Below are 18,009 nucleotides of genomic sequence, written 5' to 3'. Positions count from 1 at the left end.
CCGGCCTCACCGTTCTTACTGCGTGGCTTTTCCCTGTAGCCTTTATGCTAGATGATGTAACTGTCCTGAGCTCTCTGTAACCCCTTGCCTGGTGGGGCCCAGCGGCTGTGTCACGGTGAGGTCACCAGGATGACTTTTCCCATGATCATGACCCACTGGAGCCTCCAGGGCCAGCAGCTCAGGAAGCCAGGAAGCCTTATCTCAGACCCCAACCCCGCAGGGTCTGCTCCAGTAACTCCAGCTTCTCAGTGGTCCTGGTACTTTGGGGTCGGGGCTGCTGGTCCGGAAGAGGCACGGGGTCTTTGGAAGGGGTTTTGAGGTCCTTGCCTGGCAGTGTGGCCCCTTGGGCTTCACTCTCCGTGGGGGCCCCACTTTGGCCTGATCTGTTTGAGGCTGTTTATGGGCATGTTTCCTGTCCCTTGAGTAGGTAGAGAAGGGAAATGAACCACACTGATGTCTGGGCTCCTGAGCAGCTGGCAAACCGTCTTCATTATTGTTAATTTTAGAAATGGCATGTTCTAGAAGTCAACAGTGCCAAGCTGGAGAAGCAGGCGGGTGGGAGAGCGCACCCCCACCCCGCCCAAAGAGTGCATGCCCCAGGTGTGTGTGCCTGCAGGTCTGGGAATACACAAGATGAAGAGAGTGGCGCTGGGGATCTGGCTCTGTGGCTTCTGCATGGAAACTGTGACTGCCGGTTTCTGGACGCCACACAGCTTCTGCCACCGGAAAGCTGAGGGATTGAAAGACCAGCAGAAGCGCTACCATTTGAGACATCCTTAGCCTACAATAAATGGGTTAATAAATATAACAAAAATAAACAAATAAAGGAGGGAAGCCATGCAACGTGCTCCCAATCTCCCAGTGGATGGGTGTTGTACACCTACCGTCTGCCAAGCCCCATGCGAATCCTCAATACCATGCTGGATGTTAAAGATAATGCTTGAGGCCAGTAGTTTTCAGCCCTGACTGTATACGATTTCAAAAGTCCGCAAGTCCCGGACTCCGACAGGAGCGTTGCATCAGAAATCTAGATAGGACGCGGGCCAGGTGTGGGGCTTGGCAGAGGCCCAGGAGTGGCGGGGGCTGAGAGCAGGGCTCTGGGCCTGTGTCCTGTCCCTGTGTGTGGGCTGGAGCGGCCCTCCACACGACAGCAGTGGATGCCACCACCAGGGTCCGCCTCTCACTCTCCCAGTGCTGCCTCCCTTCTGGGGAAATGGGGGGATGGGGGAAATCAGGGGCCCATCCCTGTTATTTATTTATATATTTATTTATTTAGTCAGTTAGTTAGTGGTGTTAGGGGTAGAACTCAAAGGCATTCTACCCCCGGGCTACATCCCAGCTGTGCTCTAATTTTTGGTTGGAAACAAGGTCTTGCTAGGACCCCTCGCCCTGGCCACCGGGCAGCACTGAGACGGGCTGGCCTTGCCTGTTCAGGCCCGCAGGCATGAAAGGGAAGAAGCAGCCATCGTGGCACTAGCCAGGGGCTCGTGCTGAGTGGCACAGCACCAGGGACTTTGCTCCTCCTCACGCTGCCTGCCCGTGATACGGGCCCTGTGAACCTGGTGGCGGCTCCTCTGGGAGGAAACCCAAGCCCTCCCCGGCCCTGCGGCCCCCAGGCTCTGGCCCGCTGCCCTGCATCCTGCTTTGGGCACGCAGGCCTCCACCCCTCTCTCCTCCTTCCCTCTCTCCTCTCTCTTCCCCATAGCAGGTCTTTATTGTCATCAGGTGTACCAGACTTTCCACCCAAGGGTTCCAGTCACCTGCATTTCCCTTCTTACTTTCTGTTCTCAGTCAACACTTTGGGGAAGTAGATCATTAGCTCTCTCCATCCCTCTGTCCGTCCTAGGACACCGTCACACCACACTCCACGCACTGGCCACTGGGCCACTTCTTCTTTCTCAGTCTCACATGACTGTGGCTCTCAAGGACCTCGCGAGTGACATAGAACTCACAAGGGGTCTTGTCCTGCTGGCTCTGGCTTCCAGTCACGAGCTTCCAGTGGACCTGGCTTTGTGAGGTCCAGACGGCCTGGACTTTGTCCTGAAGTGCCCAATACGTAACCCTACAGGATCCCACATGGTGAGATGTGCCATTCGCTTTAGGGCACAGTGCCAGCTGCTCCAGCCTGTCACAGTCAAGACAGGTGTAAACTGAATCCCAAACCCAACCCGGCTCCCTGGTCAGAGCACTACCTGCTGGACTGGTCTAAACCACAGGGAAAAGGCGAGAGAATTCACAGTAGCCTTTGCCAGAAAGAACGATTTATGGCTTTGTTCTTTTCTTAAGCTCCCAATTTGCCTTTCTACTTTAGCTCCTGTGGGCATCCCCCACCCCCCGATTCTTGGCTAAACCCCTTAGGCTTAACCTATTGCCTTAAAAACACAGGGCAGTTGCATAACCTGTCTACCTCCTTGTTTGGAATTAACATAAGTCCCTGTTCAATCAACTGCATTTATACGATCACAGAAAACTATGCTAAAAATCACCAGAAAGAGACCACCCCAGAATTAAGAAATGTTCCTGAAAGTAAATTAAGCCCAATGTTCTTTCTTATGGTCAAAAATCTTTACATTGAATTGTATATGTACATAAAAAAACAAGCATTTATGTTTTTACAATAATTCTGACCATGATTATTTTGACTATTTTTTTTATTAATAACTACAATTGATATGTCAAAAAGTTGAATTTCTCTTAAATTAAGTTATACTAGTTCTATAAATGTTTTCAAGTATTAGTTATTAATGGGCAGAATAAATAAAATATTTTATTACCATAAAAACCTGAACTTTGAACTGAATCTCTTTTGAAAAAATATATTTATTGTGGCACATTTTATTTTTATTTTATTTTATTTATTTGTGTGTGTGTGTGTGTGTGTGTGTGTGTGTGTGTGTGTGTGTGTGTGGTGTAGTGGGGTTTGAACTCAGGGGCAGTCTAGCTCTGAGCTATACTCTTAGCCCTATTTTATTCTTTTATTTTGAAACAAGCTCTCATTAAGTTGCTGAGGCTGATCATGAACCTACAATTCTCCTGTCTCAGCCTCCCAAGTACTGGGTTACAAGCATGTGCCATCACACCGGGCTTGTGGAACATTTAAAATATTGTTAAAGCCGGGCGTGGTGGCGCACGCTTGTAATCCCTGCGCTTGGGAGGCTGAAACAGGAGGATCGCACGGGTTCAAAGCCAGCCTCAGCTACTTAGTGAGGCTCTCAGCAACTTAGTGAGACCCGGTTTCCAAATAAAATATAAAAAAGGTCTGGGAGTATAGCTCAGAGGTAGAAAGCCTCTGGGTTCCACCCCCAGTACCACCATAAATAAATAAATAAATAAATAAATAAAATATTGTTAAATTCACTCTATCAAGGTTATAATTCAAGGTTCCTACCCAGCCCCAGGTAGCCACTAATCTATTTATTGTCTTTCTAAATTTGCCATTTTGAACATTTTGTATCAGGGGATCGTATGATACATAACCTCTTGGGCTTGGCTTCTTCCATTTATCATAACTAATCTCAGGTCCATGCGTACGGCAGCGTGTGTCACACACGCATCCCTTTCCCTTGTTGCATAGTGTTCTAGCCTATGGAGAGACCAATCTGGCGGAGCTACTCATCAGTTGATACACACTGAGGATGTTCCCAAACAGAACATTGACTCACAAGTCTTTGTGTGGGTACATTTTAATTTCTATTCTATCTCATTCCACACCTAGGAGTGGAATTGCTGAATCATATGGTAATTTGATATTTAACTTTTGTTTTTTTAAATTTCTTGTGGTACCGGGGATTGAGCCCAAGGCATTCTACCTCTGAGCCATACCCCCAGCTCTATTTTATTTTTATTTTGAAACAGAGTCTTGCTAGACTGATGACAATCTCTCTATTTGTTAAGGTTGTTCTTGAACCTGCGATGTTCCTGTCTCAGCCTCTCAAGTCCTGAGATTACAGGTGTGTGCGACACCTGGCTATATTCGACTTTTTGAGAAACTTCTAAATTGTTTTCCAAAGAGGCTGCTTTTTGTTGTTGTTCTGAGGATTAAATCCAGGGTCATTCTATCTCCCAACTACATCCCCAGCCCTTTTTTTTTTTTCTTCAATTTATTTTTTAATTGGAGACAGTGTCTCACTAAGTTGCTGAGGCTGGCCTCGAACCTGCAACCCTCCTGTCTCAGCCTCTTCACTACGGGATTACAGGCGTGTACTGCCATGCCCAGCTGCAGCCGCAGCATTTTACATCCCCACTGATAAATTGGGTCCTGCACTCATGTGACTTTGTGTCACATGACCTCTGCAGGGCAAGGGGGGGCTGAAACCCCCGAGAGAATTGGGCGTTCCCGCGAGTAAACCCCCATCTCGCGAGATGCATACCTTGAAAAGGAGAGCCCGCGTCCTCAAGCTTCAGACAGGCGCGCGGGCCCCACGGTGCCTCGCCCTGATCCCCGGGAGAGCGGTGCCATTAAAACTTTACATGCCACGTGTACCGGACCTCTCTCGTGTTTTTCACACTCCGCCGTACTCACATTTTTACTTTACTCTCATTAATTTTTTATTTTACTTATCACCCACCTGCTATATATGAGGATTCCGTTGGCCTCCATCCTAGTTCACGTTCTTTATTGCCTTGTTTATGACAGTCATTTTCGCAGAAGTGAATGGAAGCTCGTTGTGGTTTTAATCTGCAGTTCCCTAAGGTGCCTCTGTTCATGTGCTTATTAGCTGTTGGTATATTTTCTCTAAAAAAAAAAAAAAAACCTCATGTGTGTTTTTGCTTATTTTTTTTTATGGGGCTGCTTGTCTTCTTCTGAGTTGTAGAAGTTTTTTTTTTTTTTTTTTTTTTTTTTTAAAGAACTGGATACAAGCCCTTTGTCCAACTTGATTTTACAAATATGTTCTCCCAGTTTATTTTTTTATCTTTTCATTTTTCTGCACAGTCGCCTCCTCCACCCAGCTTTATTGAGGAGCAATTTTTAAAAATTACATAAAGGACACTGTCAAACTTTGGAGTTTTTGCCAAAATTTTGAGAAAGAGTGTCCCTAGTGTAGTTATATAATTTTATTTTCTCTTGTTCTAACTAACATTGAATATCTTTTTACGTGGTCAGAAGGGCTGTGGTTATTTTTCCATGAACTGTTGGCTCGTGGCTCTTGTCCATTTTGAAATCATATTTTTGGCCTTCTTTTAAACTCTGTTTTTAAGAGCTCCTTAATTATCAATGAAATCAGCATTTGTCTCGAAGTTACATTTTCTCCTATTTATCTTTTTGCTTATGGGGCTTTTTGGCATAACATTTTTATGAAACTTGGCTTCATTTTTAGATAGTTGGATTTATCAAGCTTTTCTTTTGTTGTTTCTGTATTTTGAGTCCTAAGTAAACTCAAATTTCCTCACTTCTGGTTTTATAAAACAATCCCCTCAAATCCCAGTACTTAAGAAGATGAAACAGTAAGATCACAGATTCAAGGACAGCCTCAGCGACTTAGCCAGAGCCAGACTTTGTTTTAGGAAAAAAAAAAATTTTAAGGGCTGGGAGTGTAGCTTAGAGATAGAATCCTCCCTTACCCCACCTCCCAAAATAGAAAAAAAGAAACCCCTTCATTGCTTTCTTATCGAAATTGTAAGGTTTAATTTTAAAATCTGGATCTCAGCCGGGTGTGGCAGCACAGGCTTGTAATCCTAGCATTCTGGAGGCTGAGACAGGAGGATCTAGGTTCAAGGTCAGCCTCAGCTACTTAGTGAGGCCCTTTGCAACTCAGTGAGACCCTGTTTCAAAATAAAAAAAATAAGGCCGGGCATCGTGGCGCACACTTGTAATCCTGGTGCTTGGGAGGCTGAGACAGGAGGATCACGCAGGTTCAAAGCCAGCCTCCGCTGGCTTAAGAGACCCTGTTTCCAAATAAAAATTATAAAATAGGTCTTGGAGTGTAGCCCAGATGTAGAAGGTCCCTGGGTTTCATCCCCAGTACCACCAAAAAATAAAATAAAATAAAGAATATAACATAGGGCTGGGGGTGTAGCTTGGAGGTAGAATGCCCCTGAGTTCCATTCCTAGTACTACAAAATGAACAAATAAATAAATAAATAAATAAATGAAGGAAGGAAGGAAGGAAGGAAGAAAGTTTATCACACCCCAATGATTTGAGATGCTGCTTTGGTCCTATGCCAAATTTCTATATTATACTTGGGTTCATTTCGGAACTTTCTATTGTATTTCGCTGCTCTGCCTCGTTAATCATGTGTCTAATGACAACATTTTAGTTATAAAGTTTTCGTGGCATGGCTTAATATCTGGTAGAGCTTGCTCCCAGTCTACTGCCCCCCTTTTTTCATATTTCTGGTTATTTTTTTATTACTTATGATCTCTTGTCAATTTCAAAATCAATTTGTTTGACTATAAGGAAAAAAAGGAAACAAAAACCATCCACTCTTAGCATTTTCTTTTCTCTATTTTCAGTGCTAGGGATTGAACCCATGGGGGTTTTACCTCTGGGCCTCACCCCCAGCACCTTAATTTTGAAACAGGGTCTCGCCAAATTGCTGAAAGTCTTACTATGTTGCTGAGGCTTCAAACCTGTGATCCTCCTGCCTCAGCCTCAGGAGTACTGGAATTACAAGTGTGCCCTGTCACCCCGGGCACTTTCATGAAGATGATGTTAAATGGCTATATTTACCTGGGCCAACCGGGCATCTTTATAGCATTGATTCATCCTCTCCAAGGAATAAAGGTTGTTTACTTTCGCTGCATGTTGGGGGAGAGGTCTCTTTGGGGAGCAGGTCCTTTGATGGGTCGAATTGTATCCTCCCAAAAAAGATATATGCAAGCCGGGCGTGGTGGCGCACACTTATAATCCTAGCATTCGGGAGGCTGAGACCGACAGAAGGACTGTGGTTCCAGGACAGCCTCAGCTACTTAGTGAGGCCCTCTGCAACTCAGTGAGACCCGGTTTCAAAATAAAGAATAAAAAATAGGGCAGGGGTGTAGCACAAGGGTAGAATGGCCCTGGGTTCCATCCCCAGACCTGCAAAAAAAAAAAAAAAAAAAAAAAAAAAAGATATATGCAATTTCTAACCCCAAATACCTCAGAATGTGATCTTATTTGAAACCAGGGGCTTTATGAGCTCAGTAGGGTGTTTTTTTTTTTGTTTTTTTTTTTTTTTTTTGCGGATCTGGGGATGGAACCCAGGGGCATTTGACCTCCGAGCTACAACCCCTGCCCGATTTTTTATTATTTATTTTGAAACCGGGTCTCACTGAGTTGCAGAGGGCCTCACTAAGTAGCTGAGGCTGTCCGCAAACCTTGATCCTCCAGGTCTCAGCCTCCCGAATGCTGGGATTACAAGCTTGTGCCACCACGCCCGGCTAGTAGGGTGGTTCTAAATCAAACATAAGGTGGTCCTAATCCAACATAACTGGTGTTCTCAAGAGAAGGGGAAGTTGAGAGAGAGACACATACATGGGGGAGAACCTGGTGGGAAGATGAGGCAGAGACGGGGTAACAGGTCCATAAGCCAACAATGGCCAGCACTGCAGAAGCTTGCCAAGGAGCATGGAACAGATTCACCCAAGTCTGCCCGATATCTCCATCTGGGACTTCAGCCTCCAGAACTGGAAGATGATACATTTCTGTTGTACACGGCCAGCCTATGGTATTTTGTTACAGCAGCTCTAGCAGACTAATACAGTCCCCAGGAGGTTTCTCGAGCAGCCCAGGTTAGGACACCTGCGAGCTTCTGTGTGCTTTCCTGTGCCTGACCCCAACCAGGTCCACCTGGGCCCATTTCTTGCTTGCTGTGGAGGTGGATGAGCAAAGCCATGAATACATCGAGGCGCTGGAGGTGTGACTTCATCTTGATAGGTGGCCCAACCCGCTGAGGTCAAGGCCATGAATGAGTCATTGTCCAGCGTGACTCAGTGAGTCAGGGAGGCCCTGGTAGAGAGCCTGAGTTTGGACATGTTTCATTTTCCCGTTCCTTTAGAACCCAGAGGCAGCCCCCCGCAAGTTATCATACCAAGAAGTGAACGCTGAAATGGTGCAACACCTCGCCCCTAGACCACGCCTGTTATGTGCTGCAGAGAGATAAGGACAGAAGGCTTTGAAAGCAGAGACAGTGAACTGGCAGCGTGCCTTTGGACAAGTTAGCTAACTTCTCTGGGCCTTGGATCCTCATGTCTTCACAGGGAGGTGGAGAGGGGCCCTACCTCACAAGGTGTTATGATCATGTGAGAAAATTAGTATGAACATTCGGTAAAGATCCAGGCTCAGCAAGCTCTCACTAGAAACCAGCAATTATTGTTAATAAGAACTGCCAGCCGGGCATGGTGGCGCACGCTTGTAATCCTAGCATTTGGGAGGCTGAGACCGGAGGATCGCGGTTTGCGGACAGCCTCAGCTACTTAGTGAGGCCCTCTGTAACTTAGTGAGACCCTGTTTCAAAATAAAGAATAAAAAATAGGGCAGGGGGTGTAGCTTGGAGGTCGAATGCCCCTGGGTTTTATCCCCAGTACTGCAAAAAATAAAAAAATAAAAAAATAACTGCCCCCAAAGAACTTACCCAAAAAGGCAAAATTAGACTGCACAGTTTCTGAGTCTTCCCATGTGATTCTGCGCATGCTTTTCCTCCACCTTTCCCCAGGGAATAAAGTGTGACCTCATTTGCTCCTGCCAACATTAATTACTAAGTGCTTTCTAATTAGGAAAAGGAAATTATATCTCAATTCATAGTCTGTTTGGAAAAAAAAACAAACCGAGAACTGTCACCTCTCACCCGGGAACGAGGTCCCCACCAGCAGCTGGGGTGTGGCTTGCTTGGGCCGACCTCGGCAGACTGTGTTCTGGGTTCAGAAAAAAAAAAAAAAAACTCGTGCGTGGATGAGTCACCGAGGCCCTGCTGTGGCTGGTCCGCCCCATTCTGTGGATGCTTCATGTGTTCACCAATAAGCCTGGCTCTGAGGTTGTGCTGGGGACCAGGAGAGGCAAGATAACATGTTCCTGTCTCCTGGCTGGCAGGAGGGAGACATGGCCAGAAACTGCTCCCCCAAACAAATTTCTAGGGGTTCTTATTCCCACACAGATGAATCTCTCTCACATAGGTTCTAGGGGCTAATACTGCTCCTGCTTTATAGGGGAGGAGATACCCAGGCCTGCCTCTCAGGGGCACTGCCTTGAGGTCGTTGTCAGCCCGTTTCTCCTTCAGCAGACACCAGCTGGGCATCCTTCCCTGCTGGGTGAGAGCACCATGCCCGGCTCCAATCACTATAATGATGATGATGATGGATGAACTGGGCCTGGTGGCGCACACTTGTAATCCCAGCACTTGAGAGGCTGAGACAGGAGGATCCCAGTTCGCGGACAGCCTCAGCTACTTAGTGAGGCCCTTTGTGACTCAGTGAGACCCTGTTTCAAAAATAAAGAATTAAAAATGCCAGGCGTGGTGGCGCACACTTGTAATCCCCGCGCTTGGGAGGCTGAGACAGGAGGATCGCACAGGTTCGAAGCCAGCCTCAGCTACTTAGTGAGGCTCTCGGCAACTTAGTGAGACCCTGTTTCCAAATAAAGTATAAAAAATAGGTCTGAGAGTATAGCCTGGAGGTAGAAAGCTTCTGGGTTCCACCCCAGTACCACAGAAAGAAAGAAAGAAAGAAAGAAAGAAAGAAAGAAAGAAAGAAAGAAAGAAAGAAAGAGTGAGGGAAGGAGGGAGGGAGGGAGGGAGGAAGGAAGGAAGGATAAAAAAATAGGGCTGGGGTGTAGCTCAAAGGTAGAATGCCCCTGGGTCCCATCCCCCATAAAAAAAGAATGGTGCTGCTTATACTTTCTAAGTGTTTGTGTGTGTGTGTATTGGGAAGGGGGTCCTGGGGATTGAACCCAGGGGCAGTCTACCTCCGAGCTATACCCCTTTCTTTATTTTGAAACAGTGTCCCCCTACGTTGCTGAGGGTCCCGCTAAGCTGCTGAGGCTGGCTGTTAACCCGTGATCCTCCTATCTCAGCCTCCCAAGTACTGATATTACAATGGAAAGCCTGGCTTTAGAAATAAACACCCTGATCCAAGAATGGGACTAAGGTGATTTTCATCATGAGCTCCACTCAGGAGTCAGAAAACTTGTCCTGTAAAGGGGTAGGTGTTAATATTTTAGGCTCTCTGAGCCATCTAGTATCTGTCACAACTAAGCACCCCCATTACAGCTCAAAAGCAGCCACAGACAATATGTAAATAAATGCATGTAGCTTTGTGCCAATAAAACTTTATTTATAAACACTGACTTTTAAGTGTCTTGTAACTATCACATGTCACAAAACATGATGCTTCTTTTGATTTCCCCGTGAACACTTAAAACTTAAAAACCAGCCGGGCGTGGTGGCGCATGCGTGTAATCCCAGTACTTGGGAGGCTGAGACAGGAGGATTACGTAGGCTCAGAGCCAGCCTTGGCTACTTACTGAGGCTCTCAGCCACTCAGTGAGACCCTGTTTCCAAACAAAGAATAATAAATAAATAAATAAATAACTTAAAAATCACTATCAGCTTGCAGGTTGTTCAGAAAGCGGTGGTGAGCTGGATTTGGCTTGTGGCCTGCGGTTTGCTGATCCCTGTCTCATGGGCTCTGCATATCAGTCTTTCTATAGAAAGACATTCTCATTTTACCAAGAGGAAGCCAAGTCTCAGAGAAGTAGAGTAACTTGCCCAATGACACACAGCTGGTAAGTACGTAAGCTGGGATTCTAACCCAGGCAGTGTAACAACTTGTTTTTTGTTTGTTTGTTTGTTTGTTTGGTGGTGGTACCGGGGTGTCTGGAAACCCTTCTACCTCCGGGCTACACTCCCAGACCTATTTTATATTTTTATTTGGAAACAGGGTCTCTTAAGCCCTGTGTGATCCTCCTGTCTCTGCCTCCCAAGCGCGGAGATTAGGGGATTACAAGTGTGCACCACCACACCCAGCTAACAACTTGGTTTTAACAATGCCACTACCCTAAATATGGTTGCCGTTAGGTATTTTTGCCTTTTCTTCTTGGCTGCTCAAATTACACATTTGAGTTTAAAAGAAAATCAAGCTGTAAAGATTTAAAGGGAAGAAAAATGAAAGGAGGGCCACCCTCCAAAGATAAATAGTGTTGAGAGTGAACACACAACTCACACCATCCCGACTAGAGTGGAATGTTCTGAACACTGTGTGACTTTGGACAAGTTGCCTAACCTCTCTGGGCCCTTGCCTTTCAAACGAGGTGGCTGGGTGAGATGATACAGCTCTCGAGGCCCTCTCAGGCCTGGCCATGGAGATCTGTTTGCAAGGATTGCGCAATTGTGGCTGGCTCTGTCCTCACGCCTGGGTGTGGAGGGTGAAGTCACCCCATGCCAGCCCCTCAGGGTGGGCCCAAGTGGTGGCACACGCTTGTAATCCCAGCATTCGAGAGGCTGAGACCGGAGGATCGTGGTTCGTGGAGAGTCTCAGTTACTTAAGGGATGCCCTCCATAAGTTAGTGAGACCCTGTTTCAAAATAAAGAATAAAAAATAGGGCCGGCTGGGCGTGGTGGCTCATGCTTGTAATCCCTGCTCTTGGGAGGCAGAGACAGGAAGATCACGCAGGTTCAAAGACAGCCGCGCTGGCTTAAGAGACCCTGTTTCTAAATAAAAAATATAAAATCGGTCTGGGAGTGTAGCCCGGAAGTAGAAAGGCTTCCAGGAACCCCTGTACCACCAAAAAAAAAAAAAAAAAAAAAGGGCTGGGGCTGTAGCTCGGAGGTCGAATGCCCCTGGGTTCCATTCCCAGACCTGGGGAAAAAAAAATATGGCAAAGAGCGGGAAGGAGAAGCAGCGGGGAATCCTCACTGGGATCCTGGGGATGGTGGTGGACCTGAGCGGTGGGCATTCCAGCCGAGAAGGGGAACAGGGTGACAAAGGGTTGAGGTGGGGAAGAGGACATCTGAGGAATGCAGGCCCAGTGAGTTTTCCTGGAACCCAAGAGCCAAATCAAAGAGATGAGAGCCTAGCCAGACAGATGGCCAAGCGAGGCCCAGAGGTGCAGGGTCTTGGGATAAGTGGGGAAGGGGGAGTCACAGGTTACCAAGCAAAGGCAGAGCCACCATGCAGTACAGGGGAGGCAGTCAAAGGGTTGTGAGTTCCTTTGATGATGATGATGATGATTATTATTATTATTTTGTGGTACTGGGGATGGAACACAGGGGCATTCTACATTCAAGCTATACCCCCAGCCTGATTTTATTCTTTTATTTTGAAACAGGGTCTCACTAAGTTGCAGAGGGCCTCAGTAAGTAGCTGAGGCTGGCTGAGAACCCACCATCCTCCTGTCTCGGCCTCCTAAGTACTGGAATTACATGCCCAGCTTCTTTTATTTTTAGCCTTGTATTGGTGCATTGTGAGAATCAAAGTCATACAAACATACACGCACCCAGCACTTGCTGTGTTTCCCTCCATAAGAGCTGCGGATGCTAAGGAGAGAGTGGGATTGTGGGACACCATTCCCCTCCTGAGAACATCCCCTCCGGGTGTGGTCCACACCAGGTCTTCCCTCGGTTTTACTTAATCCTAGATGGCTATTATTCCCAGTTTTAAAAGAAACTGAGGCTCAGAAATGATTGCCCGAAGTCACAGAGCAGACAGCGGCGGGCCCACTTTGGGCTAGTCCTTCTCAGCTTGCCGAGCTGTCTCTAGATGCATTGCAGAGCACACCTGGAGTCCCAAAGAGCCCAGGTCAGAGAGGTGGCTTTCTCCCCTGGGCTTCACCCTGCCCTATGCCCTTGCCAGTCAGGCCCAGGGATCTGTGTCCTCTTGCACACACCAGAGGCTGATGGTGCCAGCCTCCTGTTGGCTCTGACCAATTCAGAAGTGAGGTCTCCCAAGCGGGGTGTAATTCCAGTACTTGGGAGCCTGAGACCAGAGGATCGCAGGTTCAAGGCCAACCTCAGCTACTTAGTAAGAGGCTCTCCACAATTTAGTGAGACTCTGTTTCAAAATAAAGAATATAAAAATAGGGCTGAGGGTGTAGCTTGAAGGTAGAATGCCCCTGGGTTCAATCCCCAGTACTAAAAAAAAAAAAGTAAGGTCTCCCCTGTCCCAGCTGGGGAGATGGGGCTGAGTGGCCACGCCTTTACTGCTATCTCTGTAGTTTAGTGTTGAGAGGATAGCAGGATTAGGCCAGCCTCAGCAATTTAGTGAGGCTCTGAGCAACTTGGAAAGACCCTGCTTCATAGCCGGGCGTGGTGGCGCACGCTTGTAATCCCCGCGCTTGGGAGGATCACACAGGTTCGAAGCCAGCCTCAGCTACTTAGTGAGGCTCTCAGCAATTTAGTGAGACCCTGTTTCCAAATAAAATATAAAATAGGTCTGGGAGTATAGCCCGGAGGTAGAAAGCCCCTGGGTTCCACTCCCAGTACCACAAAAAAAAAAAAAAAAAAAAGAAAGAAAGAAAGAAAGAAAGACCCTGTTTCAAAATAAGAAAAATAAAAGGGCTTGGGGTGTAACCTGGAGGTAGAATGCCCCTGGGCTCAGTCTCTAGTACCATTAAATATAAAGCACCTTCCATATAGGTGGTGTCAAAGAAAGAGTTTTCCCTGAGCTGGGCCTCTGCCCTTCCCACATCTCTGAGTGTCTCGCACAAGCCCTGCCTGGCAGTGACCTTCAGACACCCTTAAGCACACAGTGGCTTGATGATATAAGGACTGCTCTGCCATGAGGGGGAAAACCAAAAGATTCAGTGAATCACCAGGTGGAGGGTGACATTGGCCCCGTTTCCTGGTACCCACAGTCTACCACCACCTGCGGAGATCACCACAGACCCACTGTGCAGAAATGGCCCGGGAGGCCCAACAGAAGGAGAGGATCCAGGGTCACCCAGCCAGTAGGACGGTGCTGTGGGATTCAGGCCCGCTCTTTGTGCCTTCTCCAGCAAGTGAGGAGAGGAAAACCCCGCAGAGGCCTGGGGCCAGACGGCCTCTACCACTGTGACATTTGACTAGAGTCTTCTTTCAGCCCAGTGTGGCGGCGCACACTTGTAATCCCAGTACTTGGAAGGTTGAGACAGGAGGGTTGCAGGTTCACGGCCAACCTGAGCTACTTAGTGAGGCCGCAATTTAGTGAGAAGGTAGGATGCCCCGGGTTCCCAACTGGCACCACGTACCACCAAATATATATATATATATTTCTGAAAAATTTGGGTAGAAGGTATAATGAATGCTCTGGGTTAAAAAAAAAATCAGGACAGATCGAGTTGGTATGCAGAGAAAAGACAGCAGCTGTAACGGTCTATGATTCAACACAAAAATATTCTGAGGTCCTCAGCTGAATAAGGCGAATAAACAAAGAATTTCTTTTTCACCTTTCTCTCTTTTGAGAAATAAGGGAAGGCAATTAATGCTCTTATCTGAGGACTTCTTTGCTGTCCTTCACCAATGTTCAAAGGAAAAAAGAAAAGAACGCCCTAAAAAAAAAAAATAAATAAAAGAGCGCTCAGTGCCCTGACCTTCTAGAACAAACCAGGCGGAAAGTTTGCACATGTGAGAACACAGGCCAAGGGCGGCAAATGCAGAAGTCGCCTCTCTGCTAGACGACTCAGGGTGCCCGGTAAGTCCCTCCCCGGGGAGCGGAGGAAACCGCGGAATGTTCCCAGGGGCACCCAGCAGTGTGTTCGGCATCCCGCACGCAGGGTCACAGCCCCGCGCGCAGTGGGCGCTCCATCAGTGCGCGCGTGTGGAGCAGAGGACAGGATGGAGAAGCCTGTCTGGCGTGCCTGGCAGCCCCCCACGCTGAACCCCGGGGCCCAGCCCGACCGGTTCCCAGCCTCCCAGCCCCCTGCCTGGGCAAAGGGCTCCCGGGACCAGCTGGCGTAGAAACAACGATCTTCCCCATGGGGTTTTGATAGGCATTTCCCTGTTGGTTGTAAAAATGGTAAAGCAGTTATCGGAGAGGTCTGAAACAGGAAGAACCCGGGCGCCCGACTCGCCCTGGCGGTCCTCGGTAGGAACGACAGGGCCGCGGACAAAGTTCTTTTCTTTCTCTCCAACCTCGGGTCCCAGCGGCGAGATGCCGGGCGAGCGAGGGCGGCTCCTCGGGGACCTCGCGGGCGCGCGCGCTGGAGCCGGGCGAGCGGGGCCGCGGGCGCGCGCCGGGGCCGATGACGTCTTCGCCGCTGGCAGCTCGGCGCCCGGCCGGGTGACGGCACCGCGCCACGTGACCGCCATTCAAACAAACAAGCCCTCCCCCACCGCGGCCCGCCCCGCGCGGGTCACATAAAAGCTCGCGGCCCGGGGCCGAGCGCGCAGCGCAGGACGGCGGAGCGGCGGCCTCCCTGAGCGCGCAGAGCCAGGCAGAGCCCCGGCGGCCGCACGGCCGGACACCGCGAGGGCGGAGGCGGAGGTGCCGGCGCAGAGCGAGCCCCGGGCCCAGCATCTGCGCGCGGAGACGGGGGTCGCGCCTGTCCTCGAAAGCCGCCGCCCTGCCCTTGGCCCCCCAGGACAAAGAGCAGCGAAGGCCGCGACGCTGGGGGCGCTGGCACCGGCCATGGTCATGGAGGTGGGCGCCCTGGACGCCGGGGGCCTGCGGGCGCTGCTGCGGGAGCGCGCGGCGCAGTGCCTGCTGCTGGACTGTCGCTCCTTCTTCGCCTTCAACGCCGGCCACATCGCGGGCTCGGTGAACGTGCGCCTCAGCACCATCGTCCGCCGCCGGGCCAAGGGCGCCGTGGGCCTGGAGCACATCCTGCCCAACGCGGAGCTGCGCGGCCGCCTGCTGGCCGGCGCCTACCACGCCGTGGTGCTGCTGGACGAGCGCAGCGCCGCGCTGGACGGCGCCAAGCGCGACGGCACGCTGGCCCTGGCCGCCGGCGCGCTCTGCCGGGAGGCGCGCTCCGCCAAGGTCGTGCTGCTCAAAGGTACGCCCCGACCCGGGCTCCCGCCACCCGGCAGCCTGGGCGCTGCAGCGCGAGGCCCTCTGGGGACTCCTTGGGCTTTGTTTGGCTTTAGAAACAAAGACCAGCCCGGCCCTCTGGGATGCAAACCACCAGCCCCCGGTGGGCGGGGGTGTTGTCTCCAGGTCCCTGTCCCGGTGGTACTAATGGAAAAAATTTTGTTTTTTGTATTCTCAGGAGGATACGAAGCCTTCTCGGCTTCCTGCCCGGAGCTGTGTAGCAAACAGTCAACCCCCATGGGGCTCAGCCTTCCCCTGAGTACTAGTGTCCCCGACAGCGCAGAATCTGGATGCAGTTCCTGCAGCACCCCACTCTACGATCAGGTCAGTAGGAGCCGGTGCTGGAGGAAGGAAGAAGTAGGAGCTAGGAAGGCCAGAAGAACGGAGCTAGCAGAGTCCATGGGAAGTGGCTGCAGCTTTATTTATAACAGAGGACACAGGGACCTGATGGATTCTACGGTTAAGTGGGCTGATGGAGCCGAGCCTCTAGTTGCTGGCATTACAGGAATGAATCTTTTGGCTGTGCCTGGGCACTTGGGCTCAGACGCCTATTTATTTATACTCATTAGCAGTACTGTGGAGGATATGCAGAATCAGAAACTCACTTTCTAGCCGGGAGTTTTTGTGGGTGTGGGCACTGGTGTTGCTTTGAGCAAGCGTGACGAGCGTGGGATTTTTTTCTGGATTTCAGGGTGGCCCCGTGGAGATCCTGCCCTTTCTGTACCTGGGCAGTGCCTACCATGCTTCCCGCAAGGACATGCTGGATGCCTTGGGCATCACTGCTTTGATCAACGTCTCAGCCAACTGTCCTAACCATTTCGAGGGTCACTACCAGTACAAGAGCATTCCGGTGGAGGACAATCACAAGGCAGACATCAGCTCCTGGTTCAACGAGGCCATCGACTTCATAGGTAACTAGAACGGGCGCCTGGGACTTCTCTGCGCCTCTGTCCCCGTGTAGGCAGCTGAGCCCCGCCTCTGAGGCAAGGACTTATTTGAATAATCCTCTTCTGAGCCTTCCTCTAGACAGTAAAAGTCAGTCTTGTGTAAGCAATGTTCCTGCACAACGGGAATTTGCTGTCCTACCTTACAGAAGAGCAAAGGGAGCCCCAGGAAGCTGACTCGCTCCTTCCAGGGTTTATTTGCTAAGTGGGGTCCCTTGCTGTGCTTTGCACAGTCAACACCCCAAGCTGCCTCCGTGAACAGCATGGCGTGCCATTGACCTTCTCTGGATAGGAAGCGCTCAGAAACCCCGTACCTGGGCTCCCCTTGTTCTCCCGAGCTCCCCACTAACCAGCCACCCTTTGTTTTGCAGACTCCATTAAGAATGCTGGAGGAAGGGTATTTGTGCACTGCCAGGCGGGCATCTCCCGGTCGGCCACCATCTGCCTCGCTTACCTCATGAGGACTAACCGGGTGAAGCTGGACGAGGCCTTTGAGTTTGTGAAGCAGAGGCGAAGCATCATCTCCCCCAACTTCAGCTTCATGGGCCAGCTGCTGCAGTTCGAGTCCCAGGTGCTGGCCCCGCATTGCTCGGCCGAGGCCGGGAGTCCCGCCATGGCCGTGCTGGACCGGGGTACCTCCACCACCACCGTCTTCAACTTCCCCGTCTCCATCCCTGTGCACCCCACGAACAGTGCTCTCAGCTACCTACAGAGCCCCCTCACCACCTCCCCCAGCTGCTGAAAAGGCCCCAGAGGCCAGGACTTCAAGTCCTACCCGGACTCCAGGCTGCTCCTCCCGAGGACAGATCCAGTATCTCCAGGGAGAGGCTTTGCTGGGGCTGGTCCTTATTTATTTAATTTCACCCGAGCTCCACTGAGTTCCTAAGCAGTAGTAATGGTGACTTGACATCAAGACATTTGCTGAACTCAGCGCATTCGGGACCAATATAGTGGGTATGACATCAAGTCCCTCTGACAAAACGGGGCAGAAGAGAAAGGACTCGTGTGGGAGCTGTTTTCTTTGCTTGCCTCTGTTTTTTCTAGAAACTTAATGCTTGACATACCTACCAGTATTAACCATTCCCGACGACATATATGTATGAGAACATACCTTATTTATTTCCATGTAGGTGGTCTGCCTTCACAAAT

At 49.8% G+C, this 18,009-nt stretch overlaps 1 protein-coding gene across 1 annotated transcript; it reads left to right on the top strand.

The window, feature by feature from the left end:
* Positions 1 to 15,514: 15,514 nt before the first annotated feature.
* On the top strand, positions 15,515 to 17,602 carry DUSP1 (dual specificity phosphatase 1; the record flags this gene model as incomplete). Its single annotated transcript, XM_080698898.1, has 4 exons — positions 15,515 to 15,881; positions 16,095 to 16,240; positions 16,608 to 16,827; positions 17,232 to 17,602. 4 exons carry the CDS (start codon positions 15,515 to 15,517, stop codon positions 17,600 to 17,602), a joined length of 1,104 nt encoding a protein of 367 aa, XP_080555024.1.
* Positions 17,603 to 18,009: the final 407 nt, after the last annotated feature.

The sequence above is a fragment of the Muscardinus avellanarius genome (genome assembly GCF_963383645.1).
Source record: "Muscardinus avellanarius genome assembly, chromosome: 7".
In the NCBI taxonomy this organism is placed as follows: Eukaryota; Metazoa; Chordata; class Mammalia; order Rodentia; family Gliridae; genus Muscardinus; species Muscardinus avellanarius.
This window is presented reverse-complemented; position numbering and strand designations above follow the sequence as displayed.